At 34.0% G+C, this 26,587-nt stretch overlaps 4 protein-coding genes and 1 non-coding gene across 9 annotated transcripts; 1 reads left to right on the top strand and 4 right to left on the bottom strand.

Annotated features, from left to right (window-relative positions):
• Nucleotides 1-2,912: 2,912 nt before the first annotated feature.
• Nucleotides 2,913-4,532, bottom strand: LOC18044690 (NAC domain-containing protein 83). The gene is made up of 3 exons (XM_006438761.2): nt 3,803-4,532; nt 3,436-3,710; nt 2,913-3,340 (listed from the first exon to the last, which is right to left on the bottom strand). The coding sequence occupies exons 1-3, from the start codon at nt 3,981-3,983 to the stop codon at nt 3,047-3,049; spliced, it is 750 nt and encodes a 249-aa protein (XP_006438824.1). The 5' UTR covers nt 3,984-4,532; the 3' UTR covers nt 2,913-3,046.
• An 8,221-nt stretch (nt 4,533-12,753) lies between these two features.
• LOC18044689 (glycerophosphodiester phosphodiesterase GDPD3) lies at nt 12,754-15,668 on the bottom strand. The gene is made up of 8 exons (XM_024186508.1): nt 15,417-15,668; nt 15,094-15,287; nt 14,513-14,572; nt 14,327-14,407; nt 14,003-14,203; nt 13,816-13,911; nt 13,280-13,476; nt 12,754-13,208 (listed from the first exon to the last, which is right to left on the bottom strand). Exons 1-8 carry the CDS (start codon nt 15,514-15,516, stop codon nt 13,022-13,024), a joined length of 1,116 nt encoding a protein of 371 aa, XP_024042276.1. The 5' UTR covers nt 15,517-15,668; the 3' UTR covers nt 12,754-13,021.
• A 2,409-nt stretch (nt 15,669-18,077) lies between these two features.
• Nucleotides 18,078-20,695, bottom strand: LOC18044688 (delta(3,5)-Delta(2,4)-dienoyl-CoA isomerase, peroxisomal). 5 transcript variants are annotated; one of them, XR_002906130.1, is made up of 3 exons: nt 19,992-20,695; nt 19,273-19,535; nt 18,078-18,318 (listed from the first exon to the last, which is right to left on the bottom strand). XR_002906130.1 is itself a non-coding variant. In XM_006438758.2 (2 exons), exons 1-2 carry the CDS (start codon nt 20,629-20,631, stop codon nt 19,345-19,347), a joined length of 831 nt encoding a protein of 276 aa, XP_006438821.1. In that variant the 5' UTR covers nt 20,632-20,695; the 3' UTR covers nt 19,240-19,344. The 5 variants fall into 5 exon arrangements, 1 of the variants encoding a protein (XP_006438821.1); XR_002906131.1 differs by having other exon boundaries at nt 18,079-18,318; nt 19,290-19,535; XR_002906132.1 differs by having other exon boundaries at nt 18,080-18,247.
• Nucleotides 20,696-20,730: 35 nt separating this feature from the next.
• On the bottom strand, nt 20,731-20,802 carry TRNAQ-UUG. Its single transcript has one exon. It is a non-coding gene; the product is annotated as a tRNA-Gln (tRNA).
• A 2,833-nt stretch (nt 20,803-23,635) lies between these two features.
• Nucleotides 23,636-25,715, top strand: LOC18044687 (bidirectional sugar transporter SWEET15). Its single transcript, XM_006438757.2, has 6 exons — nt 23,636-23,853; nt 24,256-24,292; nt 24,376-24,586; nt 24,727-24,888; nt 25,016-25,135; nt 25,234-25,715. The coding sequence occupies exons 1-6, from the start codon at nt 23,802-23,804 to the stop codon at nt 25,567-25,569; spliced, it is 918 nt and encodes a 305-aa protein (XP_006438820.1). The 5' UTR covers nt 23,636-23,801; the 3' UTR covers nt 25,570-25,715.
• The last annotated feature ends 872 nt before the right edge of the window (nt 25,716-26,587 follow it).

The raw sequence follows: 26,587 nt of genomic DNA, 5'->3' as shown, positions 1-26,587 counted from the left end.
TTCTTAGTAATAGCCAAAGTTGTAAAACAATAGACTATTCTTGTCTAGATTGCTCGAGACTTTCAAAAGCTTTGGATCCCTTTTAATGATAAAATGAAATTGAAATGGAAATGAGATATAGATTTAAAAGATTGATGATAAGCACATTTGCCGTGCTGGTTGTTGCGGAGAGGGATCTTTTAGTTGAGGTTGAATGAAGGGGACCCCATGATGCTTAATTATCTGATTTAAAACATATTACTATTATTTGAAGGTAATTAAAATTTTTAAAAAAAAAAAATAATATCGGAGGTGTCATTGTTGCAGAGATACCAAGCAACCCCTTTTAACTTAAATTTGTCCAAACAAGCAGCATAGAAAAGTGGTTGGTTTGGAAATGGTCAACTTACATAATTGATTATACATTCCCTGTCTGCAAGGCATTACATGTAAAATGTCAAAATTGCCCACTAATGAAAATGACCCTTATTTATTGTATAATTAATTTCTAAGACGTACGAGAGTAAAGTTCAATTTGATAATGCTGTAAAAATTGCTGTTAGTTGTGTTATAGCAGATCGGTTAAACATTTGGTAAACTTTCATTAAAAAGTGATATGAGCTTTAAAATAGTTATATATGTTTAATAAGTCTTATTGTTAAATTACTGTAAGAATATAAATAATTAAATTAAATATAATGTTGAATAAAATTTCTTTTATATATAATTGAATTGAGAAAGAGAGAGAGTGAGAGTATTTGTTATAGTGTATATACAATCATTGATAATTAAAATAAATATTTTATTGTTAATTTTATTTTTTTTATTTTGTTATCTCAAACCAATTCATAAAAATAATCATCTCTTTAAAGTTAGTGATTTTATTTCCTAGTTAATAAGCATAATCTTAGATTTTTTTATAATATATATGGATTTGTATTAACTATTAAGTATAAAATAAATTCTCAAAATCATAATTTGAAAAACTACGACTTCCTTATTTTTTAAAATCTGTTTTAAAATATAATAATTTTATTAGAAATAATTTATAAAAAATTTACAAAATATTAAAATTAACTTTTAATTTTTTTAAATTTCTTTTTAACTTCCTCAAAATAAATTCCAAGCAGGACATAAGGCCGTAACGACAACGGCTAAGGCTTGTCTTCCTTTATGAAATTGACCTAATCACGATCAGGTGAGGCTAAGTGGCTGACAATCAAAAAAATATATTGTGTGGTCTACCAAGACGGCCTGCCCACGTGATTTGACAAAAATGTCTTAGCCCAAGTCAGCAATTCACAATCTCAATTCAATCCAATCCTTTTTGTCATGAAAATGAAATATTGAATTATAGAAAAAAAAGAAAAGAAAAGTAAAATATATATATATAGTGACGTGAAGAACTCCAACAGCCAGAGCCAGGCCTATGCTTTTCTAAAATCTAACTCTATCCCATTGTCACAAGAAAGCTTTCTGTTCTAGTCGGCTTATTTTTTTTAATCCTTTCTGGGTTTTAATGAAATGGGTCTAAGCCAATAACCCCGATTAATGAACTATTAAGCTCATAATCAAGCTTTATTATAAGCCGTCCCGTGTCTGTCGGGTGGCCACCTGTCATTCACATAAAGGGCTTGTGACCCAACTATCTTGCATAATATGATTATGATATCATTTATATCTGTGGGGTGACACAACCTAACTTACAAGTTTTGTATTTGATATATTTTACAACTACCTGAATGAATAATTATTGTTAATTATCGTTCGATAAGTTGCAATTCATCTTATTCTACGATTCCATGTTGTCTCGGTCAACTATAATAACTAGGTCCTGGCCATTGCATGTACGACACGTGTCGACACATGCAGTGAAGACAGTTACTAATTTCTTTTGATTACATGTTTATTAAATGTATAATACTACATCCTACATACAATACATTAGATGGAACACAGAGTCAAAGTTGGAGAATTTGTTGGGAAATAGTGGGGACGATCTCACAGTGGATTACATTGTTTCATGTGCTGGTATGAGAGAATTCTAATCCTATTTGATATCGGTTGTTTAATTTGCAGCGTTTTCAAACACGATATTTTTAATTGTAAATTAAAGTAAACTGGAAACTTGTATGTACAAGAAACTTAAAAAACTGTCCAATTATTATTATTACATTGGAACTGAAACCTTTGCTGGATTGTGCAAGCAATCACTTATTTATCGGCACTTGAAAGTCGTAGAATCAAAATTTTCGGACCATTGGGACCCCAGGAGCTCAGCTTATTTTCAAAATGCTAACCGTCCTCGCTCAAGAAATTCATGTAACTTGTAGCTTACTACATCCACCAACTGGTCTTATAATTTCAAAATTTAGTTAGCCACATGTTCCCTACAGCAACATACCTACCTTTTTGTGCTTGACAATTGTAACAAATGTTGTAGAAAAAATGTCAAGAATGTCTGTTCCTGTTGAACCCATTTTAGAATTGCATAGATTGAATTAGAGCGTGTTTGAAGATTGTGATTTTTGGGTTCGGGCTGAGAATCCCTCTTCAATATCGAAGAATTGGGTTCTCCATTGAATCACGAGATTGCAAAAGATCAAATGCTTATTCTTGTTCTCCATCAAAAAGAGTCTTTCTTTTGGCAAAGTTCATACGGCATACATATAGATATATATGCTGTCTCTTTTCTGACTTTTTTTCAATTCTATTCCCCTGAAAATCATTTGCCTTTTAGTAAAGAAATTGGCTCTGCGTGGTAACCCAAATAAAGTTTTTACATGCACAAGAAAAAAAGTATAGTTAAATTAATCACAGAGATAAGGAGATTTTGCAATTAATTAAAACTAAAGCCGATTTTTTTTTTTTTCCCCCTCTCTGTTTGATATCTCTTTTTCTTGTAAAAGTCGATGATCATCACGGGACAAGAGTTGCAAAAGACTAAACGACCAAACATTAGATTACTTGATGATGATGGATAATTGGGTATTCTGATTTTTCTAATCAGAAACGCCAATTACTTGTACAGAACACTAATTAAAAAGAGAGAAATTATTGAAAATGTTTACTGCTGTTTTCTTCTAAAGTAAGGGAAGCTATTGCAACTACTCTCTTCATGATCGTCTGATTCATTTGAAGAAACTTCAGTGACTCCACTTGAGCCTGAGGAAGATGAAGTTGGAACAAGGTTCAAGTCAGCCCTTTCCTCCTTTCTCATAAAATCATAAAAAACCGGCTTGGGCCCGTTAGCCCTGGTTCCTCCAATTTCGGTGCACGTTTCCTCATCCTCACTCTTGGCTCCTCTTTTCTTCAAAAAGATGCGGCATAGAACCCAATTGTCCGTTGCCACAGCTGGGGTCTTCACGAGTAAAACAGTTGATAATTAATTGCAAGACAATGTCTGATGAATTGGGAATCCCAGCAATTGCTATGAGAATGAAAGTATAATTTTACCTGGGCAAAGTTTTTCTTTTGAGGGGCATTGGCAGCAGTAACAAGGCGGTATTCATGCATGATCCAATCAGTCCTAGAGCCGTGTGGTGGCTTGCCTCTATAAAAAACGAGAGTTTTTTTCATTCCCACGATTTGGTTGCCCCTGGAAGTCGCAATTTGCTTGTCAAGCCCAGTTGCCTTCCAATAACCAGACCCCGTGGCCCTGTTCGATCTGTTCCCGTTTGGGTACTTAGCTTCCCTTGTGCTGAAAAAATACCTCTCTTGCGCCACATCACCTAAAAAAAAAAATCACCCAAAACAATTTGATGACGCGCCAGCGACAGTTGTGTTTGTTCGCACGCAATTGCAAGGTAACATGTACACATACCTGGCAAATCCCAAGGATCAGACTTGCAAACATCAACTTCTGGAATTATGGAAGCGGGCAAGGGGCAGGCAAAAATCTTGCGCTTCAAGTACTGAACAACAAGTTCTTCGTCCGTAGGATGAAACCGGAATCCCGGAGGCAGTCTCAGCACACCATTCTTCATAAAATTGATCTTCTCCATTAATCTTAATCTTCACTGTAACCGAAAAGTCTTTGCAAAGCCCAAAACTCAGCTCAGAGCAAACTTTGTTAAAAACCCATCAAATTTAGTGAAAGACTGAGGAACATGAAAAGAACGGGAACGGGTTGGCCTCGGCTGGGTAAATTGAGAGAGGGGGCTGGAAAAGCGAGGCTTCTTTATAGATTGTTAAGAAGAGGAACAGGGGAATAAATAAGGGCGACCCATTTTGGCGTAAACAAGACTCAAGCTCTTTCTTTTCTGTTTTTTTTTTTTTTTTTTCTTTTGAAGCCAACAACATTTAAGATTTAAGCGCAGTTAATTAATTTTGGGTCTATACGAAAAGGCTAAAAATTTTTATTTGAACGAAACCCCCCCACGATTCCTTCTATTGCTTTGTGTCTGTAGCTTTGTTCCTATACTTCTGTTTCGACCTTTGTGTGTGGGAATAACCGATGCTGTTAAAGCGCTTTTCAACGTTTTCTTTTGCTTCCATAATTCCTCTTTCTTTATTACTTCTTTCTCTGTCTTTTGCTCTAAATCACCTTTTCTTTTCTTTTTTCCATTTGTAATCAATTTTGAAAGCACAATAATTAAAATATATCTTAAACATCCACCTTTACATGCCAACTAACATTTTTCAACGACTCACGAAATTATACCAATTCCCATTACATTTGATAACAGCTATAAAATTGAACACGCATATAAGATGAATTATTATTATTATTATTATTATAAATCAGAATGTGTTCGACATGTGAGACATTGTATGTGTACGAAACAGATAAGTTATGGGTTTAGATGTTCTGGGTATATCTTATATAGAATATAAATATTGACCGTCTAACGTATTTTAAAAAAAAAAAAATTATTTTCTTTTGTATAAATGTTTAAGAAATTTTTGGACGGTGGTGGGGGCAGTTTAGTCCTGGCGCGCAACTTGGGGTTCTCTTTGCCCAGCCGCAACTGGAATAAGGGAAGGGGGGAAGTGGGGTAATTTAGGTAATTTACATAAAAAGGGTGACTGAGGAGAGCCAACGCCTCGTGAGGGTGAAGTCACCTGATGTCATGCTAACAGCTGTCGAACACCAAAAGCTTTTAATGGCGTGAAAGGTGAAAGTACAAAAGTAGCCCCACGGCAAATACGAGGGTCAGGGGTGAGCCTCAGGGGCCCGCCCTCTTAAGTCTTTACAATTATACATATCGTTGCGGTAAGGCGCTGCTGATCCCGCGGGGAACAAATTACTGTTGGCTGGCTGTTTAGTTGGTTTTCGGAATCAAAAAAACACCCCCACGAAATGTCCGTTTCATTTTCTTTTTCTTATAAAAAAATTGTTTTTTTTTTAAAAAAAAAAAAAATTTTCAAAGACTCGTAGTCTTGCAAGCAAAAGCAGCATTTATGCTTCCTACTTGTTTGTGCCTTGGAAATAGGAATCTTGATTTTTTTTTTTTAAATTTTTTAATGTGGTGTTTTTTTTTTAATCGTCTAATTTAGTTATTTAGAGATCTGTCTTTGTCATTGTCGGGGTGGGGCAATCATCGAGCTGGTTCAAATAGTTTGTTATCATTTTCTAAAACCCGAACCGAAATCAAAAGGTTCATATATTTTTGCATCAAATGAGAACGAGCCTTGCCATTTAAATGTGCAGCCCCAGCCATTGCATACACACTCGCCGCACTGTCTCAATTCTCTTCGAGATTTATGGGCGCGTTTGCTGCCTGCATTGCATTATGGTATATGTATATCATATTTGGTGCTATATAAATTGTAGCATATGTGATAATTTTTTTATCATTATTTATATTATTATTAATTTTAAATTAATATTATTTAAATTTATTATTTATTTATTATTAGTTATATTTAAATTATTAAATAATAATTAATTTTCATATATTTATTATTATAATATAATACAATTATTAATTATTTACAAGGGTACCAAACGCACCCTATATAAATTAACACACTCTTAATTATTCTACCTCTAATACATTCTAAATTATAATCTACGTTATCAAAATATGCATTTGGTTAAAAACAATTGAAAACTTTAGTTTTCTTTTCTTTAAGTTTAATAACATGTAAATATAATTAAAAAAATGAAAAGGTCTTCTTTAATTAATATTCACGGAACTTGATGGAGACAGGAGTATGAAAATTGGAAGTAAAAAGCATAGAATTCTTTGGTGTAATTATAAAATCTAAGTAGTCCAATAAAAGCTTTTTCGTCTTTCATGAATTATATATTATATGTCACAACATATATAACAATAATTTTGTTGTTCTAACATAAGCATGGATCAAGAAGATCAATAGAACATAATACTTGTAGTATCCCTCAAAATATCGTTAGACCTTGACTTGTGATATTAGTTAGATATTATTAATTCATTGAGTTTTGGTAAATAAGATCTTGGTACAAAATTAGGTAAGGATAAATGTTATTTTATTAATGTCCAAATAACAATTGATATTTTCATCTATATATTTATATATAGTTATTTTCTCATGTGGGCGCCCTCATTTTTTTTTATACAAACATGCTATTAAATTATATGGTTTAATGGACTCAGTGATTTAATTTATTAGTAAGTCATGTAGTTTAATAGAATCAACATTCAATCAACTATAAAGTCATATTGCTTATTAATGGATCCATATGAAAAAAAAAAAAGGCGCCACAACTAGCGCGCGCGCGCGTGTGTGTATGTATATGAAATTGTATTTTTACTTCGAAAAGATATAAGAACCCCCTCCCAAAAAAAAAATAAAAAATTCAATCAAACATAAAAAAATCTTAAATAACTTTCTAAAGCATTTTCATTCTTAAACTCTAGCAACATCCTAACACGAGCACATATAAAGTGCAATTTCATATCTTCAATCAGTCGGCAAAGTTTGCTTGTTAAAAAAAAAAAAAAATTAAATCAACCAAGACAATCCTAACGCAAATTGGTATTTTTTTTTTTTACTTATTTTAGTGATGCCAATAACATGGGATTAATATTGAAAAAAATGGGATTAATTAGTTAATTACATTTTATTATACACGCATTAAGATGCGTGTTAAACTCAACTAATTATTTCGTAGAAACTAATAAATTATATTTGATGCTTCGGGGGGTCATCGAAATTGACAACTCATTTGAGAAAAGGGCATCCTCTCTTTTATCTTTTAAGTAGTTGTTGTTCATAAGCTTATCTAAGAGCACATAGAAAGAATCATTTTGGTTGATTTTGGGGGTAGAAGGGCATTTACATCATTTGGACGAGGCGTGGCCTCGTGGGAAGTAGTTGAGGGAATAAAGATAAGGGGCCTACTTGCCTCCAAAACGACGGGCACCCACGTCGGATTTAGGGTAGCTGACAAAACTGCCACCTTCAAATGATGCCCCATCTCAAGATTTTCGCAATCTTCTTGTCTCGCCATTTTTGATTGAATCAGCTGGAAATTTTAGGAGAAATCGTCTACAAGAGTCTCTCTTGCAGGAAAAGACAAATATGCCCTACGAAGACTTTTGCTAGTTTGATTTTTTACACAATTTTTGGTTGTATTAACACTAAATTCTCTTTCAAATAAGTTGTAAAATTGCACTTTTCTGCTCCTGCCAAGTTATACAAACTGTCATTTTTATACTGATCCATCGGAGAATATTTTAATGAAAAATTTTAAAAAAAAATTATAAATAAACATTTAGCAAATCAATAATTCAAGGATCCTGTGAAATTTTTTATAATAAATTTATAAGAACATGTAGAAATCGATTGGAAATACAAAATTATTAAAAAAATCGATAATTCATATATGTGTTTTTATCCAAGTATTTGACTCCCGCAATTAGATTTAAATTAACATTATTCATGATCCTAGCATCACATTAGCAGAATAAGAAACGTTAGATAACATTTTGTCTTCAAAACAACTCAAAAGCCAATGGCTGTATTGTAGTTTTACGCTCACAGCAAGGGTAGTTAGGGGATTAAAGAAATGAAGTAGAGGTAACGTGGGACAGTTGAGATTTAGTTAAACGGGGAGCCTCAAACATTGACAAAAGAAGAAGCCCAACACCGTAAAGAGAAGGGAAACTCCTTTTCCACAAATTCATTTATAAAAAAATAAAAAAATCTGAAGGGATAATTTTTTTTTATAAAAAAAAAAAGATCAATGAATTAAATTTTTTAAATAAAAAAAATAAAAAAGAAGAGATTCCCACCAAGCAAATGCTCTCACGCCCACTTGGACTGAAATAGAGTATGCACAGGAGAAAAGTAGGCTTTCGTAAGCCAAATTGCGGCTCTGATTTTTTTGGCCCTCCTTTTGGATTTTATTTTATTGTTTTAAATTAATTTTAATACAATTTCTCTTTTTAATCCTTTTTTCTTTTTTTTCTTTTTTGTTGTTCTGTGAGTCAAAAGGAGTTTGCGTGTGGGTGTTGAAGAGGGTTTTAGGGAGTAAAGAGAGAAACGTCAAAGGCTACAATTATTGGGTTTTGAGAAAAATATGCTGCCGAGCGGAAGCTGTCTAATCTTTGTGTGCTTCGACTTATAATAATAGTCTATAATTTACAAGTATTATTAATAAGCTGTCTTTGTGCTGGCGAATGGCGATGCCGATGGGTCTGGGTTGCTTTCCCCCTCGGCTCGTCTTTTCATTTGAAGTGAGGCACACCTTTTTGAGATTGCCCTTCCCAGAAGCATTTGAATTCCATGGACTGGAGTCACACCCGGCAACTTCTTACGTGTTCACATTGTAATACAAAGAAAAGAGTTTTGAAGGAGCGGTGAGGGGTTTATTAATTATTATGCTTTAACTTAGACGGGTGGTTGATATTTGGTAAAAAATAATGCAGAGTGGGACTCATAGTTTAAATAATTGAAAATCTTTAAAATGTAAATTGGAGCAATACATTCTAATTGTGTATAATTACATAATATTATATTGCCCCTATTTGTATTTTGTAAAATGTTGATGTGCCCATGTAAGAACTAAGAGATATTTGGTGGTGTTTTTGAAAAACACAAAAACCATCAAAAACATTTTTTAAAATCCCTATTTTTAGTTTAATTTGAATAAATGAAAAAAGTCCTGTAGAATTTAAAACAAGTTTTTGGTTTCTTCCTTTTTTTTTTTTTTCTCCGTAAAGGAGATTTTGTGCGAAAAATGCTTGGGTTAATTCGTATATTACTCAATATTTTTTTGGAATCATTTATCGCAAAAGACTTTTAAACTAGCCTAATAAATCATTATGGGTATCCTTATCAGCACAAGAATTAATTTTACTTTAATTTGAAGGAGCGGCCTTTCATTAGCTTTTCTAGTCAATCTGTAATTGATAAAAAAAAAAAAAAGAAAGAAGCATTATTAATATTGCCTTTACGACATACAAGAATACTAAATAATTAATCCAAGAACATAATTAGCCAATCTTTAATTTACATCTAATTATTAAGTGAAAAGAGGTGCTATTGGTGAACAGGAAGCCGGTATTGGAATAATTCTTAATCCTTTACGTCAATCATTAATGTATTATACCCTTTATTTTTCTGCTTTTTTTCTTTGGGCATCATGTGCCATGTTTTTAAAGTGGTTCCTTCATCACTATGACACTGATTTTGACATAAACAATTCATATTCTAAAATTATTCTCATGTATATATATATATTGAAGTCGTAACTCGATCTCATCTTGTTCCAACAAATATACAAAAATAAATTGATTTTATTCAATAAAATATACGCCACAAGCAATCATATAATACAAATTTTAAATACCCACATATACATCAATGCATGAATCTATTTTCTATCTCTTATTTTAAATCCAATTGGAACAATTTCTAGAACAAAGGTGGAGAAAAATTCAAAAGTGGCAATTGATTTCAAAGTTGACCCATATATGTACATATGTACACATCATTACATATATGTCATGATGTAAACGGCTTTCAAAAGAGACAACTTTATCACGGAAATTTTTGGCCCAATTTCTTCAGATTCAAGCAAAAAATTGTCAACCCACAAGAAGAAGAAAGACGGCTGATAATTTTCCAAAAGAATATATGCAAAGCAACATACAAAAAGCAGATAAGAAGATGGCTGCCTTAATTTCTTCGGTTACAGGAAAGACAGAATTTTGAGACAAAATATAATCATCATTAAAGTTGAACCAAGACCCCAAACTTGCAGAATAAGTAGCAAATTAGCTAAAGCTGAATAGCTAGCCCCAGCCTTCTCAATTTTACTACGTAAACTTTGAAGCGGACCCGTGCCCGCAAGCTTAACACTTAACAGCATTGTGTTGCATCCAAATTGCCAACTGTCGGATGCAACCCAGCAACTTGCCAACCATTTGATTAGGAAATAAATTGCTTAATTAACCATCCTCGCATCAACGCATGCTTTCACTTCTTAAAATGCCGATCTGCCCTTTAAGATTGTTTTGAACCTAAAAATGTCAACTTAAGAGTTTTTATAGTTTTGTTCGTGCTTTAAACCACACAAAAATCTAAACTTAGATAAGGACATATATCAGACAGTTTAATAGTATTCTATCGCGTGACAGAATAGATTAAATAGTAAAAATATCATACCCATTATTTTACTATATGACAAAATCCTACTGATAGACTAGTACCACAGAATTTTCTTTCCCCCAAACTAATTGCGATTTGGGTATGTGGACTTAGTTAGCAGCTGTGTTATGTATAAATCTACATATTATCATAAATTATGGATGTGTCACTTGATAAAAATTTATTTAGTGTAGGCCAAAGCTTACAGGAGACAATTGTATGGAAGTCATTGAATAATTATTTAGCTTGGCAACAGGAAGTTGGGTAAAAAAAAAAAGAAGATGAATGCGCGTGATATTGTTAAAATTAATGAACCTGCAGGGTGGCTAAAAAAGGGAAAATGGTTGGAATGGATTTTAATCAGTTTCAAATTAATGATTATCAATTTGAACATAAGCTGATAAAATATTTCGTATAATTTGTCACTTGATTTGATGCTTAGACGTACATGTTGTGATGAACAAGAAGCACTTAAATGTTCCAAAAACAAAAGCAAAAAGTTAAAGAGAGAAAAAAAAAAAAAGTTGCTTTCAGAGCTTCGAATCTGAAAGCCGTCCTTCACAGAAACTTCGTTAAAAAAGAAAAAAAAAAAGGGGCCAAAGAGTCTTAGGAAAAAACATGCTTGTGTGACGTCATAATTCACGTAGCATTGTAACTTAGTTACACAAATCGTGTATTGACATGTTCTTCGAAACTTACAAGGTACAAATTCCAGTACCGGAAGCCAAGTGCTGTCTTCTTTTAACTTGATTCGGTTCCAACTCCTATGTGCGTGCATTCATAAAGCACTTTTGCTTTCACAACTTTGCTTTTCAAAAAGCAACTCCGAAGATCTTCTCACTCGAAACACTAATAATTCAGGGAACCACTCACCGGTCACTGGATGAGTGTTAATCATAACTCTTTATGAATTTTCGAGTAGCAAACGCTTTAACGTGAACATCTTGGAAATAGCCAAATAGGTCCTGTTTTGTTACCCACTTTGTGTGCGATAACACGGCAGTTCTTGATAGAATGGCAGATACCGGTGTTTTGGGCCTTTCGTTTTAATTTGCTTTGACCAAATTTCTGGGCCACTATGGTAGAGGCTTGAGCTAAAAAAAAATTACTTTTCCTGACAGGAGAGAGCCTGGGTTGAAAATTTGAATGGGCTTAAAGCCATTGTTTCAATCCCAAGGTAGCTAAGGCTCTGTTTGGTGTTCAAGGGATCTCGGGGAAGTAGCAAAATTCTTGAGAAAGTTGATCAATTCCGGAATTGAAGAACATCTGACAGAGGAAAATTTACCCGCTTCACATTCAAAATGACGAGAGAAAAATCTGTAAAGCACCAAACACTTTTCACTTTTGACGTGAAGTAGTTGTTGGCGGGTCATGTGACTTCTAATTATAACTTCCCCAATCTCTCTCTATCCAACTTGAATCTACTGACTAAAATGATGAATTAGTAACTTACTCAAATTGAAATCATTACTCGAAAACCATTTCACTAATGTATTACACTTCCTTTCCTTTTTTTTTTTTTTTAAAGTTTTTATTTTTATTTTTTTGCTTTTCTGTCCAAAAATTACAACTTTTAAGCTTCTACTAATTGACAAAGCTAAGACATAATTAGTACAAAATGATGCAAGGGAAAAGGTCACTCTCACTCACCGTAAACAACGAATTAAATGTTGTTTTGTTTGACGTGAAGGTCTTAGAAATTGGTCCTGTTTGTTACGCAGTGTGTGTGTGAAAACATGACCGATCTTATTAGAGTGGCAAAAAAATCTGTGTTTTGGGCCTTTTGTTTTAATTTGCCTTGTCCAAATTTCTGGGCCATTATGGTTGGCTTGGAGCTCAAAATTTTTATTTTTCCTGGGAGAAGATTGGGCTGAAAATTTGAATGGGCTTAAAGCCATTAAGGCTCTGTTCGGTATTCAAGGGATCGAGGGAAGTAGTAAAATTCTTGAGAAAGTTGAGAACAATTTCGGGAGTGAAGAACATCGGACACAGGAAAAATTATCTGCCTCACGTTCAAAATGACAAGAGAAAAATTCTGTCAGGCACCAAACACTTTTAACGCGAAGTAGTTGATGGCGGGTCCTGTGACTTCTAATTATAACTTCGCCATTCTCTCTCTCTCTCCAATTTGAATGTACTGACTAAAATGATGAATTCATAGCTACTCAATTTGAAATCATTACTCGAAAACGATTTCACTAATGTATTACTTTTCTTTTCTTTTCTTTTTTTTTCCTTCTGTGTCCAAAGATTACAAATTTTAAGCTTCTCCGAATCAACAAAGTTGAGAAATACATAATTGGTACAAAATGATACAAGAGAAAAGGTAATTACCACTCACCATAAACAACAAATTAAATGTTGTACGGAGGGGCAACAAGAGGGCCTAAGAGTCTTCATCATTTTACACTGTTAATGGTGTATGAGTTCGGTAATAAGCTTGAGTAAGAATGAGATTTCCTCATTTGAGAATTGGGGATTTGTTTTTGACTAGGAGCTTCCCATCCTCAGCAAAGACGATCTCTTCTTTAATCTCCTCCTCATTCTTAATGAAATCCGAGACTGCCTCAGTAATCTCGCTAACAAGATCAACAATGACCCCTTCGATGCCCATGAAACGTTGCATGTACACCACCTCTGGCACATTGCTGCAAATTCAGAAACCAAGATTAAAACTCCGCAACTGCTTCAAAATCAAAGTGCAAAATGTGCAGCTTACTTCAGTTCCCCGTATGATACAAGACAAAGCCTGGCCTCCTTGATTTTTTTAATTGCTCCTGGATTTTTAAAGATAGCTCTCACGTCAGAGACAATTCCTTGCAAGCCGCCTGCCAAGCACACCTTAATGGCCTCATCCAAGGAGCTCCTTCTTACGTCCGTGCAAGTTTGGGCACCTCCATTTGTTAAGAAGAACACCTGTATTGCAGCAGCAGCATCATTAGCAAGCACCTTCAGATATAATTCAAATAACTAATTTGGTTTTTGATCCGAATCTCAATATTAGATCAATAACATCAGTGCATCCGGGTTATTACACAAGAGAATCATAAGACACTATGTTATACTTTTGAATTTGGTGGGCGTGAAACTCAAAAGTATTCAGTAATTAGTATGCTCCATGATTCACAGGGCTATCATTGATTTCGAATATGACCCAAATCGCAAGTCCAATTGCCAATGTCATGTTACTTAAATGTAAATTATTAGATTATTTCACAGACAAGAAGCAACTGCAGAGGAGAGGTTGAATCTTACAGGGTAGGTGCTCTGGAGTTTCCTAATCAAGAGCGCTGCATCAGGTTGAAAGCTAGAGAACATGATCGGTCTGCCCTGGGCATGTTCAAACACCACCTGCTCCACAGAATTTAACACATTTATATTATAACCCCAATGGCTAGAATTTAACCAAATAGTGTTTGATGCAAAGAAATTGTAAGTGTACCTTCAAGATAGCTTCAAGGGCATGCGTGAGTTCTTCCTCCGTGTAAACTAATTGATCATCAAACTTTAATTCAACATTAAAACCCACGGATTGATCAACTTTCTCAAAAGCCTCTTGCAATGTACATAGAGGAGTGTCCTTTTCAACCTTCCACTCAAATATTCTCCCATCTTTTGTTTTTCTAAGCATAGGCTTCCCCACCTGAATTAAGTTCATTAATTAACCATTAGAATCAATACATCATTAATTTTAATTAGAATAGAACATAATTAATTATGCACAGGGAGGTAGCAGCCGGTAGTCCAGTAGCCAAATGACACTTACATTTTCAGGGTCATTCTGCGGTCCATAGGAAAGAAATTCAGCTAAAGTAATGTCCGTAACCCTTTTCTCAATTATTTCACCCTAAATTAAACACCAATATTAGGAAAACAATTAATCAGCATAAATCAAGTTTACAAATAATAATAATAATAATAAATCCTCAGTCAAGTTTGAACAAAAGGTAACCTCGTCCTTGGTGAAGATGAAATTATCATGGAAAATAACCGGACAGCCATCTCTCGTCACCTACAAGAAATATTTTTGTTTCGTTCATGACAAACATGTTCTTGGCGCAACAAAGATACACGAACGGAAGTAAACAAGATCAGTACCCTTGTATTGTATTGAGATTAAAATTTAACAGTAATTACACAGAAACTAAATTCGGTCCCCATTAATTATTTATTAAATATATTTGGATTCTGGGAAACAGAAGAGACAGCAAGCACGGTTTTTTGGATTGGGGATAAAGAGCCTGACCGTGACAACAAAATAAACGACCAATTAATCCATTATTTGGATTGGAGATAATTGACCGGCTACTTTATTAGACTTTGTTTTTAAAGTACACGTATGAGTTGACCAGACACGTGTATCCAATAAATCTGCGAAAGAACCGAGCTGAAGTCACATGCAATCGATCCCCTAAACAAACGGGGCTCGGTCGGATGCCATTTTGCCGCCACTAACCCCCCCCCCCCCCCAAGAAAAAAGAAAAAAAAAAAAAGGAAAAAAATGATTCGCCGGAGAAAAAGATTTAGGCTCACCTGAACGTCGAATTCAATGAAGTCGAGAGGGTGACGAGCGGCTGCATTGAAAGAGAGAATTGTATTTTCTTTCATTGATTTCATTCTTTGATCGGACGACTGTAACATGTTCATCCCACTCCCTCTGTGGCCCATCACCACAAATTTTGGAAACTTATATCCACTCTTTGTCTCATCACCATCCTCATTAACCCCTGTGTTTTAATATAATCCCATTCGGAACCAAAAACTTAAATCAATTAACGCGACCTCTCTATATTTACAAAAACATTAAAGAACTTGAAAATAAATAACCTGTGGATTAATTAATAAAAGAAACTGACCTTCGCAGACGCGGGGTGAGTGGAGATAATTCAATGTAACATTTCCGGGAACTTGATCAAGATTGGGAACGTCAGAGACATGAACGGCTTTGAGAGCCATTTCTTTTATTTTAATTTTTGGCTTTTGCAAGAACTCAAGAAAAGGATAAGGGAAATATAAGAAAATACGCGACGTGAATTTGGAGCTTTGGCTAGAACGTGACACACAAAATGCCGCATTTAAAGTGTTGGTTTCGAATTTTTAATCGAATATTCCCTTGGCTTTTTAACTTTTTTTAAACTTTTGGTTTTTTTTTTTTTTTTTTTTAGTTTTTGCAAAACTTGAAGTGAATGGGTTTCGGTTTTGGGCCTTTCCAGTTCAGGAATAATAACAACGTATGGCCTTCAATATCTGGAAGCGTGTCCGCGTTACGTGTCGTATTTGGTTTTAATTAACATGTGCCACTGCCACACCACCTTTCTTATCTTCATTTTTCTTTCCCCAAAATTTCCGCATCCTTTTCTGATTTATTTTGTGCAACTATTCAACTAATATTGGATTAACAATATTGAAGAAGCTCAGTTTTCTTCGTACTTGCAGTTGTTGGATTTGAACTCATTCTTGATTTCTAAAACTCCGAGTTTTGCTTTTTAGTTGTTAAAAAAAAAATTATAAAAGCACTAAGAGAGTATTAAGTCGTATTTAGAATTGAGGTGTTATAACTTAAATAGAATTATTAAAGATATAATAGATTTTCTATCATACAAGTAAAAAAATCATATTAATATAGCTTTCAAGTTACAACAACTAGTGTTTACTGAATATTTTAGTGCAATATCTTTTAAGCTACAGTTACAGCTACCTAATCTCAATCCCAAACGCACTCTCAGTGATCCGGGAGAGCATTAGATCTCTCTATTTTTCATCTTAAAGAATGCTTTAACCTCCTCGCAAAGTAGAGAGACGAGTGATATAAAAATATATGATTATAGTTAGCATACTTTTTTTTTTTCTTGGTATCATCCCTCTATATAGAATCCTTCCTAATTCGCTTTTCCTTAATTCCTTATGTACTCTTTTATTATTTCAGCGATGTTAGACACATGACATAATAAAATTTGATTGTGAATTTAATGGTACCTATAAATACTGTAAATTTTTTAGCATTGTGATTGAGACATTATAGAACTTTTTAAAAATTTTTTTTTATTGAATATGATACATTATAGTACTTTGAATCAACGTAATATAAATATATTTTATTAAGGCATGTGACATGGGAAAATTTTATTTATTTATTTTAAGGATATTATTATTTTATTACTAAAATTGTTCTGACATATCATGTCAAAAGACAAATTTCTATAATAAACACAAAATGCGGGTGAAACAACCATGCGATAGAACGTTGGATTTGCTAGTAAATGGAATGGAAGGCGTGTTTGGAGCTACAGGTCAAAAGACTGTATATAGTTTAATTTTTTTCTTTCTATTAATGATGTTTGGGACCGTGAAGATTCTTATTCTCGAGAATTTTTTGGACCGTGCAATGATGGTTGACGAGGAAGATTTTAATTCAACGGTTGAGGCATTCATGGTTGAATCTTCTAGACCATCGTAGAAATGAATTTAATATAAGACAAACTTTAACCCGCAAGCCGAAAGGATTTATACACATAAAAGGGCGAAACTGTTATATGTTACAAATGTGATAGATTTTTCCAGAAACAGGGAGATCATCGAAAGCAACAACGAAGAAGTTTCCAGATCGAGAGAGAGTGAAAATTAAAAAATTAAAAAAAATTAAATAATCGAACACAATATTTAAAACTCATCAACAACAGCCAGCAGGAAAGTGCTAGTCCATTCCTGGGATGGGCATTCTCAATTTCATCATTAATTAATTAGCGACGGTGAGCGTAGTGGAATGACTCCTTTTTCTTCTTCTGTTAGACTTTAAAGTCCATTAGACGATTCCTTTCCGCTTCCGCCGAAAGCAGACTGCTGCTGCTACAATGGTTGGTCGGGTAGTGCCTTGCAACAGAACTTGTAGATTTTTCGAGAGATCGTGAATTTGATATGTCAACTGAGATTAATAAATAAAACGGGAACAGATACTTTGCGTGGTCACAGCTGAAATTGGATGTTAAGGTTTAAATTTGAAAGATCTCATTCGATGCCCTTTTTTTAGCAACACGTTCAATTGCATATGAGCAGAAAAGCTCCCCTTAATTTTCAGCCTCGAATTCAATTGATAGATTACAAATCTAGTTTTCACATTTATTGGTCCCTCAACATTCTGTTCATAAGCTATCATATTCTATATTCTCATTTGATTCAAAACCAGCTTACCATTTACTCAATAAAGTTCTAATCTTTAAATTCACAGTATGTGAAATGAAATCACGAGTTATCGGATATACGTTACTGAATAGAGAGTATGGTGATTGGGTATTAAAATATCTCCCATTGAGTTTGATGCAAAAGGTGTAGATAATGGTGAGCAATTTTTTTTTGAAAAGAAAACTTTAAAAATCAGTTTAAAAAAAAAAAAATTGACAAAAAGATAAAAGTATTTTTATTATTTTCTAAATTCTAATTGTGGTATGTCGGCGTTCTGACGTTGTTGTTGGCCAGCTTTTTTTTTTTTTTTTAACAATTAAAAAAAGGAAAAATTTTAAAGGAACAAAAACATAACAAAAATTATTGCTTAGAAAAAACTATTACATATTCACATTTGAGATTTTAGATGGTTCGTGGCTTCATGCTCTTTTGGAGCTGAGGTGACAGTTTTTTGACTTGTCGTCGTCGGCAGCTCTTGACAAAATTTTCACCGCTGTAGATGCTTGCTCTGCAAAATGAGCAAAGCCTACGGGCCATAAGAAGTTTTGTTGCCAGGGCCTTGTTTAATGTCCAACAAACCTAAAAAATAATGAGTAAGATCGGCCCAATGGGCTAGGAGCACCAAAATAAATAAAAGAAGAAAAACGAGGAAGTGGAGAAAGAGCAAAAGATTTTAATGATGCGATTACTTAACAGACTAGAGAATCAAAATTTAAAGTGAAAATAATTGATGGTGTTTATTTACTAAAATAGAGATAGGAAAGAGAGTAAAATATTTAAAATTCACATGTTTTTGAAATTAAAGAATGAAAACTTGATTCCAATGAAAGGGTAAGGAATCAACTTCCTATTATTTGAACTTCTCATTTTTCCCACCCAATTTTATAATTTCACTTCTGTCCTCAAATAAAATAACAATAATAATAATAATATTATTATTATTATTATTATTGTTATTTTATTTGAGGACAGAAGTGAAATTAATAATAATAATAATAATAATTAAAATTATTATAAGAAATAATGAAATAAATCAATTAAGGTCATTTTAAGAATTTGTAATAATTCATTCTAATTTTAAGATAAAATAAACATATCAATGACAATATAGTTCATTCTAATTTAGATTCATAAAACTAAAGTAAATAATTTATTTCGACTCTCATTTCCCACTTCGATTCTAATCCATTCTCATTCTAGCCCATTCTGACTATAAATTGGTAATCACACGCACTATAAATCTAATTATTGGGCAAAAGATACAAGATTTGATGACATAGAGGTGTTTCTCAAAGACACAGTATTATCTAATTAAGGGTGCGTTTGGAATTAAGGTTGGACAGCTGTAACTTAAAAACTACAGTACCAAAATATTTAGTAAACACTAACTGCTGTAACTTAAAAAATATGTTGATATAATTTTTTACTTCTATAATAGAAAATCTATTATATCTTTAATAATTTCATTAAAATTATTATTTATAATTATAATTTTTTTTTTCCACAGCAGATGTAATTTAAAAGATACGGCACCTCAATTTCAAAAGCACCTTCCAAAAGGCCAATCCCAAGTATGAATGAAGGAAGAAAGGGGTAATAATAACATCAGAGCTTGGCAAAAACAGGCTTCCTCTTCTGGATATTTGAAGACATTGCCTCCTTCAAATCATCGGACAGAAGCATACCGGAGTTCCAAGTTGCCACGTAATCTAACCCTTGTTCCACAGTAAGCTCTCGGCTTCTCAGTAAAACCGCTTTTGTCCCGGTGACGGCAAGAGGAGATTTTTCAGCAATTCCTATCAAACAGCAGTCTCTCAGCTCAGCACAAATTGACTAGTGAGGAGTTATGAACTCTCCAATAAAATTATAAAATGTTTGTTGAGCAGTCTTATTATTACATTGGCAACTTAAAATTGACTGTCCGCACACACACTTCATTGCCACCCGGACAAATATTGGAAATAAAATGCTATGCTACTTGTTTACAACTATTATTTACCTATCTATCTATCTATCTATATAGAGAGAAAGAGAGAGAGAGAGAGAGAGAGAGAGAGAGAGAGATGAATTTTGCAGAACAAACAAACTATCCTTAGTTTTCTTTTTTTTCAACTTAAAGTTATTGTTCAATTGAAATCCTTAAATAGAGTAGAAATGTTATAAGTAATAACCATTCGCACAGGACAGGAATTCCAAAATACTGATTAAAAAAAAATATAAATAAAACAAAGAGCTGAAAAATACCAACTTACCCTCAGCAACAAGCCTGACACCCTGATCCAATTCATAACTTGACCCGAAAACCCGAGAAACCAGACCCAACTCCTTAGCCTCCAAACCCCAAAACCTACGACCCGTCAACGCCAATTCCATCGCGTTACCATACCCGACAATCGCCGGAAGCCTCTGTAAAGTCCCGAGATCTGCCGTGATAGCCAAGTCAACCTCTTTGACCGAAAAAAAAGCATCTTTTGAACAGAACCGAATATCACAGGCAGTGACAATATCGACGCCGCCTCCGATACACGCCCCGCGGATAGAAGCGATGACTGGCTTCCGACATCGCTCGATGGCAGTTACCGCATCCTGCAAGAACCTGATATCTCGCCGGAACTTCTCGGAGAAGCGGCCGCTGTCGGTGGAAGTGGAATGGTCGGTGACGGAACTTAGTGTTTTCAGATCGATTCCGGAGCAGAAGTGGTCGCCGGTGCCTGAGAGGACGATGACGTTGACGTTAGGATTTTGGTCGAGGGAAGATAAGGCCTTAGGGAATTCAGTGAAGAATTCACGTGATAGTGCGTTGCGTTGCGATGGACGGTTAAGATACAGATAAATGACTCGAGAATTTGGAGTTTTTCCCTCGATTTTTATCGATTTGTAACTCTCTTCCATCTGTTTGGCTGATGTGAAAAAGGCGAGAAAACTGAATGAAAATGGGGAGTCTAATAACACATGAAATTCAAATTTAAGGATAAAAAAAAAACTACTAAAAGGTCCTACCGGGAGTCGAACCCAGGTCGCTGGATTCAAAGTCCAGAGTGCTAACCACTACACCATAGAACCAATTTTTGTTAATATTAATGTTTTTTTATAAATATCTGTGGGTTGAAATTGACTTAAAATAGAATTCAAATTGCCTAAACCCCATGCCAACACTCCATTCCATTTTGGCCGTCCAGCGGATGCTCGTTCTTTCCCCAATTAAATGATGAATGCAATTGGGTGATATGTTTGGTAGAAGATTGAATAAGAAGCTTATCACTTTGCAAATGATTGAAAGAGAGAGTTGTGTACAGTGTACGGAAGCTTACTAGGTTGATGATTAGGGTGGGGTACACAGCTTTCACTTCAATGGCAATTTCTTATTTCTTTGATGACCTCGAATGATCAATTATTCATTCACTTTACTAGTTACGTTAACCTATCACAAAGAATGATGTGTCATGGACGAAACGTATTAAAAGTTTGCACAAATTAAGCTGAAATCAAGTCCTCCACCTTGCACGTAATCAAAGCATTAAGCCATCATCGATACCTTTAATCTATGCATGCATTTGTACACTTCATGACAAGATTCTCAATCAAATTTAAACACAGGATTTCTGCATGTTTATCGTGAAAATTGGCATGTTTTAATTGTAAAATTGTGGTAGCTTGATTAATTAATCTTTTTCTAAATGTATAAAATTAATTCTCGTCGTTGTCATGTTTTGCCCCACCACCTTCTCATTCTCTCAATGATGAATTAATGGTGAAGTGGCTCAAAATATGAGGGAGGGACACTAAAATATTGTAGCCACTAATCGAATATCGATTTGTCTTTGACTCAAATTTAATGATGAGAATTCATAAGCACTGTTGCTCTGATCTGAATCGCCAGCTACAACTGGAATATCGCCTCAATTATAGGAGATGTTTTCACATCAATATAATAAATGTCGACACGCGTTACGCTTTCGGCTGATGTTTGATACTACTACAAAAGATATTCATGATTTAAATGTCGATCAATGATGCAAACCCCAGCAGTATTCATATCATTGCGAGCAGTATCTTTCATGCAGGTACAGGTTGATTGGTATTATTTCCAGTACAGTAGCCATCGATTTCATCATTCAATGGACCAAAAGCGCTGTTGATTAACCATTTTTTTTATTTAAACCATGAATTGCCTTATGATTATCTTAAAATCGATTGCGATAGTGGGATTCTAGGATGAATGATTAATCACCTATTATATAACTATAGCCGTAACTCGTGTCAGTAACTCATGTCAGAGAGCAGACAAATCTAAAATTAACCAACTGAAAGAGATCTCCACCTTTTCTCATATTTATCATGATAAACTGATAACCCAGAAAAAGAAAATAATTATTTATGGACGCAACAAATTTAGCCTACAAAATCTGAATGTGGCTGAGGTGCGTTGCTGGCTTGCTGCAATATTGTCTTTCCATGAAATGGGAAAGACCAAATCATTTGATTGATGGAAATTGACACTGGAGATTAACTTAATTGTAGATACACCCTCGACGTCTTAGAAGTAGCTACGCTAACCCCTTGTTGTTAGAATTCTTCCTTTTAAAAAATTGAACATACTCTTGAAATTTTTTCAAAAATTTATTTTGCGATCTATGCAGTGGTGAGATTGGATTTTCGAAAAGAGCCACGGATTGTTGGATATGCGTTGTTAACCGCGATGGTCTAAACTAAAAGATGGTTACTTTGCTTGTTTAGTGTTTACCCTTCAAACGTTAAGGTTCTACCAATAAATTAAGGTTTCCGTGTCGTTTTAATACACATGAAAGAAATGAAACGATCAAGACTCTTCTTGAGCGAGGGCCATGAATCTGGCAAGATCTTCAGACTCCACCTAGCTAGCATTCGAAAAGAAGTAACCATTCATATAATAAGAACAAAAAAAAGGAATAGCAACAAATCATTGCTGTTAATAGGTCATATTTTTTGTCCATACATCTTGCCTCATATAACTGAAGAAATTATAACAAAAGGCTTGAACGAGAAAAAAGTAATGATGAGATGGAGATCCCCATCTCTCACACGAAACCTTTGCATGCAAAAAAAACGCAAACAAACAAATAAATAACAACAGAATAGAAGTAACTCATTCTAGGGCTAACGCAGCATGGCGTGTTTCATTCTTCAGGGTTTCTGAATTTATTTCTTTTTTTTTTTTTATAATCATTTTAAGAGTTAAAGAAACGGCTCAAAAGAGAGTGGTTTTTCAGGTCACGTGAATTGCAGCCCTACTTGGGACACCTTTGCAGTTTGTGGTGGTGTCCGAGTAACGTAAAAATCTTATCTCACACCGCGCGTGACCCAATATTCAATCAAATTATAATGGCACGAAGTAATTGTTGTCATGAAAAACGAATGTGCTGATGAACAAGTAACGCCCTTTACTTTTCGACGAAGACGATTAAATAAGTAATTTTAAAATTATATATTATAATTATGATTACCGATCACAACTCTTTATTTTGTGCATAACAAAATTAGATTAGCATGAAATTCAAAAAAAGATGATTCACCGGAATCATTGAAGGTGATTTAAATGGGAAAATTTTATCATAGAGAATATAAAAACGTCATGTTAATGTGTTACATAGAAAGGAAATGTGATGTGGGAGTCTCTCAATAATGGGACTGTAAATTTCGAAAACACTAGAAGCTTTAATGTAAGCCATACGGTGGGAGTGCGTGAACCACACGCGACTAAGGAGGCCCGTCGGGGTGGAAATATAGTTGGGTAAATGATTTTAAGCAATGCCACCTACTAATGCTCCACTTGTCATGCAACCACAATGAATTCTATACGCACACTCCCCTCCCTAACATTTCTATATAAAAAGCACCTCAATGAACCTTTAATATCATCCTCGAGTTGCTTGCTTTGCATGTGTGATTGAGGGTGCTTGGCCTCTTTTAAGAAATTGAGCTAGGGTTTCATAGTATCTTCTTTGAGATCGAGGCCCTTGCTTGATCTTCTGCTCAAATTTCGTTGTTGAGTGTTCAAAATTCATTTTTTGTTTGCTAAGAAAATGGCCATAATGTTCGATCACCATCAATGGGGAGTTGCATTTGGCATCTTAGGTAAAACAAATAACATGTCTGCTTACCTTCGCCTTCCATTTTTGTTCATTTTGGTCCTTTTTGGTCCCCTTTTTTTTTCCTTTCAGAAAAAGGAAAGCAGCCATATTTCTGAGTCATATGAATTCTCGTTTCCATTACTCAAACATCTAGTTTTGGCATGGTTTATATATATTTTGCAATATTCCACTCAATTAATTTTAAGTGGCTGTGGTCAGAATGATGACTGACCTTCCTCATAAAAAGATATGATTAATCTTTTCTTTTGTATATATTTTTTAGTTAAAATTCAGTTCAACCATACAAATGGTGTTTCCATTAGCAAGTAGTTCTCTTAATTAATTTTTCCTTAATTATAAGCCGAAACTAATCGTTTATTGTTTTCTCTATTTGATGTATCAACAGGTAACATTATCTCGTTCCTCGTGTACCTGGCTCCGGTGTAAGTATAAATTTGTTGTACATCGAAAGTAACATATATTAATAATCCAGTAACGCTGGCTAATAGCTTTATTATTTTTGCAGGCCAACATTTTACCGAATTTACAGAAAAAAATCAACAGAGAGCTTCCAGTCTCTGCCTTATCTGGTAGCATTGTTCAGCTCAATGCTGTGGTTCTACTATGCGCTTGTGAAACAAAATGCTTTCCTTCTCGTTACCATCAACTGCTTTGGATGTGTCATTGAGACTATTTACATCATCCTCTTCATCACTTATGCCCCAAAAGGCAGCCGGGTAATTAATTATACACTATCAATCACTTAATTACCAATTACCGTGTTATATATACATATATAGAGTATGCATGCATGCTGATTTTTTTTTTCAATGTTATTGTATTCTTAATTATAATCTTGATTTTTTTTAACCTGCAGAACTCAACTGTCAAACTATTTGTTTCGATGAACGTTGGAGTGTTCTCTTTGATTCTTCTTCTCACACACTTTCTTGCAACCGATTCAACTCGGATCCTAATTCTTGGTTGGATTTGTGTTGCCGTTTCTGTTAGTGTCTTTGCAGCACCCTTAAGCATTGTTGTAAGTACTATTAATTAATTCGATTAATGATGCTTATTTTAATTTATTTTCTTTTTTATGCTTAAAATTACTAATTAAGTTTAATTATTTTTTGTTTTCCTTTCCTTTTTCTTTTTAATTTCTGTAGGCACAAGTTATCCGAACAAAAAGTGTTGAGTTCATGCCATTCATCCTATCATTTTTTCTTACGCTGAGTGCAATTATGTGGTTCGCTTACGGTCTTTTTCAGAAAGACATATGCGTTGCTGTAAGCTTTAAACTCTTTTCGAATAGTTCAACAATCTCCTTTATAATAGTCACTTTCAGTGTCATTAATTATTTTGTTCTTTCTTTGCATACATACAGCTCCCGAATATCGTGGGGTTCCTCTTAGGATTGACTCAAATGTTGCTTTATGTGATATACAAGAACGCCAACAAAGTTATAATAGAGGAAAAAAAATTACCAGAAGCACAGTTAAAGAGCATCGTAGTACTGAGCAATTTAGGAGCTTCTGAAGTGTACCCGGTTGATATTCATCCTGATGATGCTGACACTACTGATGTTAACCAAGGACCAAAAGAGAATCATCAGGAGACCGATCAAAGAAATCCGAAAAGCTTAGAAGTTCCTAGTGGTCTCCAGCTGCAGCAGCATAACGATAATAATAATACTGATGATGGATGTGCTGTTGCTGTTTGATTCATTTGTACTTATTATCAAGCCCTTTCACACAAAAAATGACCGTGCGGCGCGCCTCTTCTTGGTCATTTCGTTTTCTATGTTAATTACAAAAGTTGCAAGAATCAAAGACGTCGCGTAAAATACTCTTTACTCTTTTTGTTGTTGATTTCTTGTTGTTGTTTTTGTTTTTTTTTCCCAATAAAATTTTGTTAAATTAATGAAGTGAACATGGTGTTACTGATACAGTGACTGTCACTGTTTGCTCCCTTGTAAATTGTTGAGTTTCTTTTAGATTTACAATCATATATTATTATCACTCTTTTTGGAGATGACGACAGGGGTTATTAATAATATACGTAAACATCAACTTTACTCTCTATTCTATTTTACATTAACATAGATTCGTCTTCGTTTGATGTAACAGTGCCATGACTTTTAGACTCCAACTCTTTTGAAATGAAAGTTTTAACAGTCGAGCAATATATTTTGATGTAAAAGTTAAACTCTAAATATTTACTAAATACTTTAGTAACTTAGATTTAATAGATCAATAGTCAAAAAATTAAAAACAAATGATAACTCGTACTAAAAATCATGAACAAAATATCAATACAAATGAACTTTTACATAAACATATGCGACAATAAAGTACAAAAAATAGAAATACACAAAAATCAATTAAATAATGTTATACATGTGACAATAATACGATACTATTAAAAAAAAAGATATTGTTAAGTTACATTTCAAATAATTTACAACCCATATAAAAATCAGTGGATTCCACTATCCATGTCACTAGTTTTACATTATTTTACATGGGTTATAAGATATTGAAATAAAACTTAGCAAAACCCTAAAAATTTGTACCTACAAGTACAATGCTGATTGCTCCTGAATCTTGAGAAACAGGTGACCAAAAATTGTGTGGCGTACGTGCACGCGTGGATTATGAAACGTGGAGTGTCGGGTTTTTTTTTAACCCACTTTTCTTTGGCGGGTAGCCACAAACGACGAAAAACCTCAGGCAGGGGCT

Source organism: Citrus clementina, unplaced genomic scaffold, assembly GCF_000493195.1.
Source record: "Citrus clementina cultivar Clemenules unplaced genomic scaffold, Citrus_clementina_v1.0 scaffold_4, whole genome shotgun sequence".
In the NCBI taxonomy this organism is placed as follows: Eukaryota; Viridiplantae; Streptophyta; class Magnoliopsida; order Sapindales; family Rutaceae; genus Citrus; species Citrus x clementina.
Note: the sequence above shows the minus strand (reverse complement) of the source record. Positions and strands in the feature narration are given on the sequence as shown.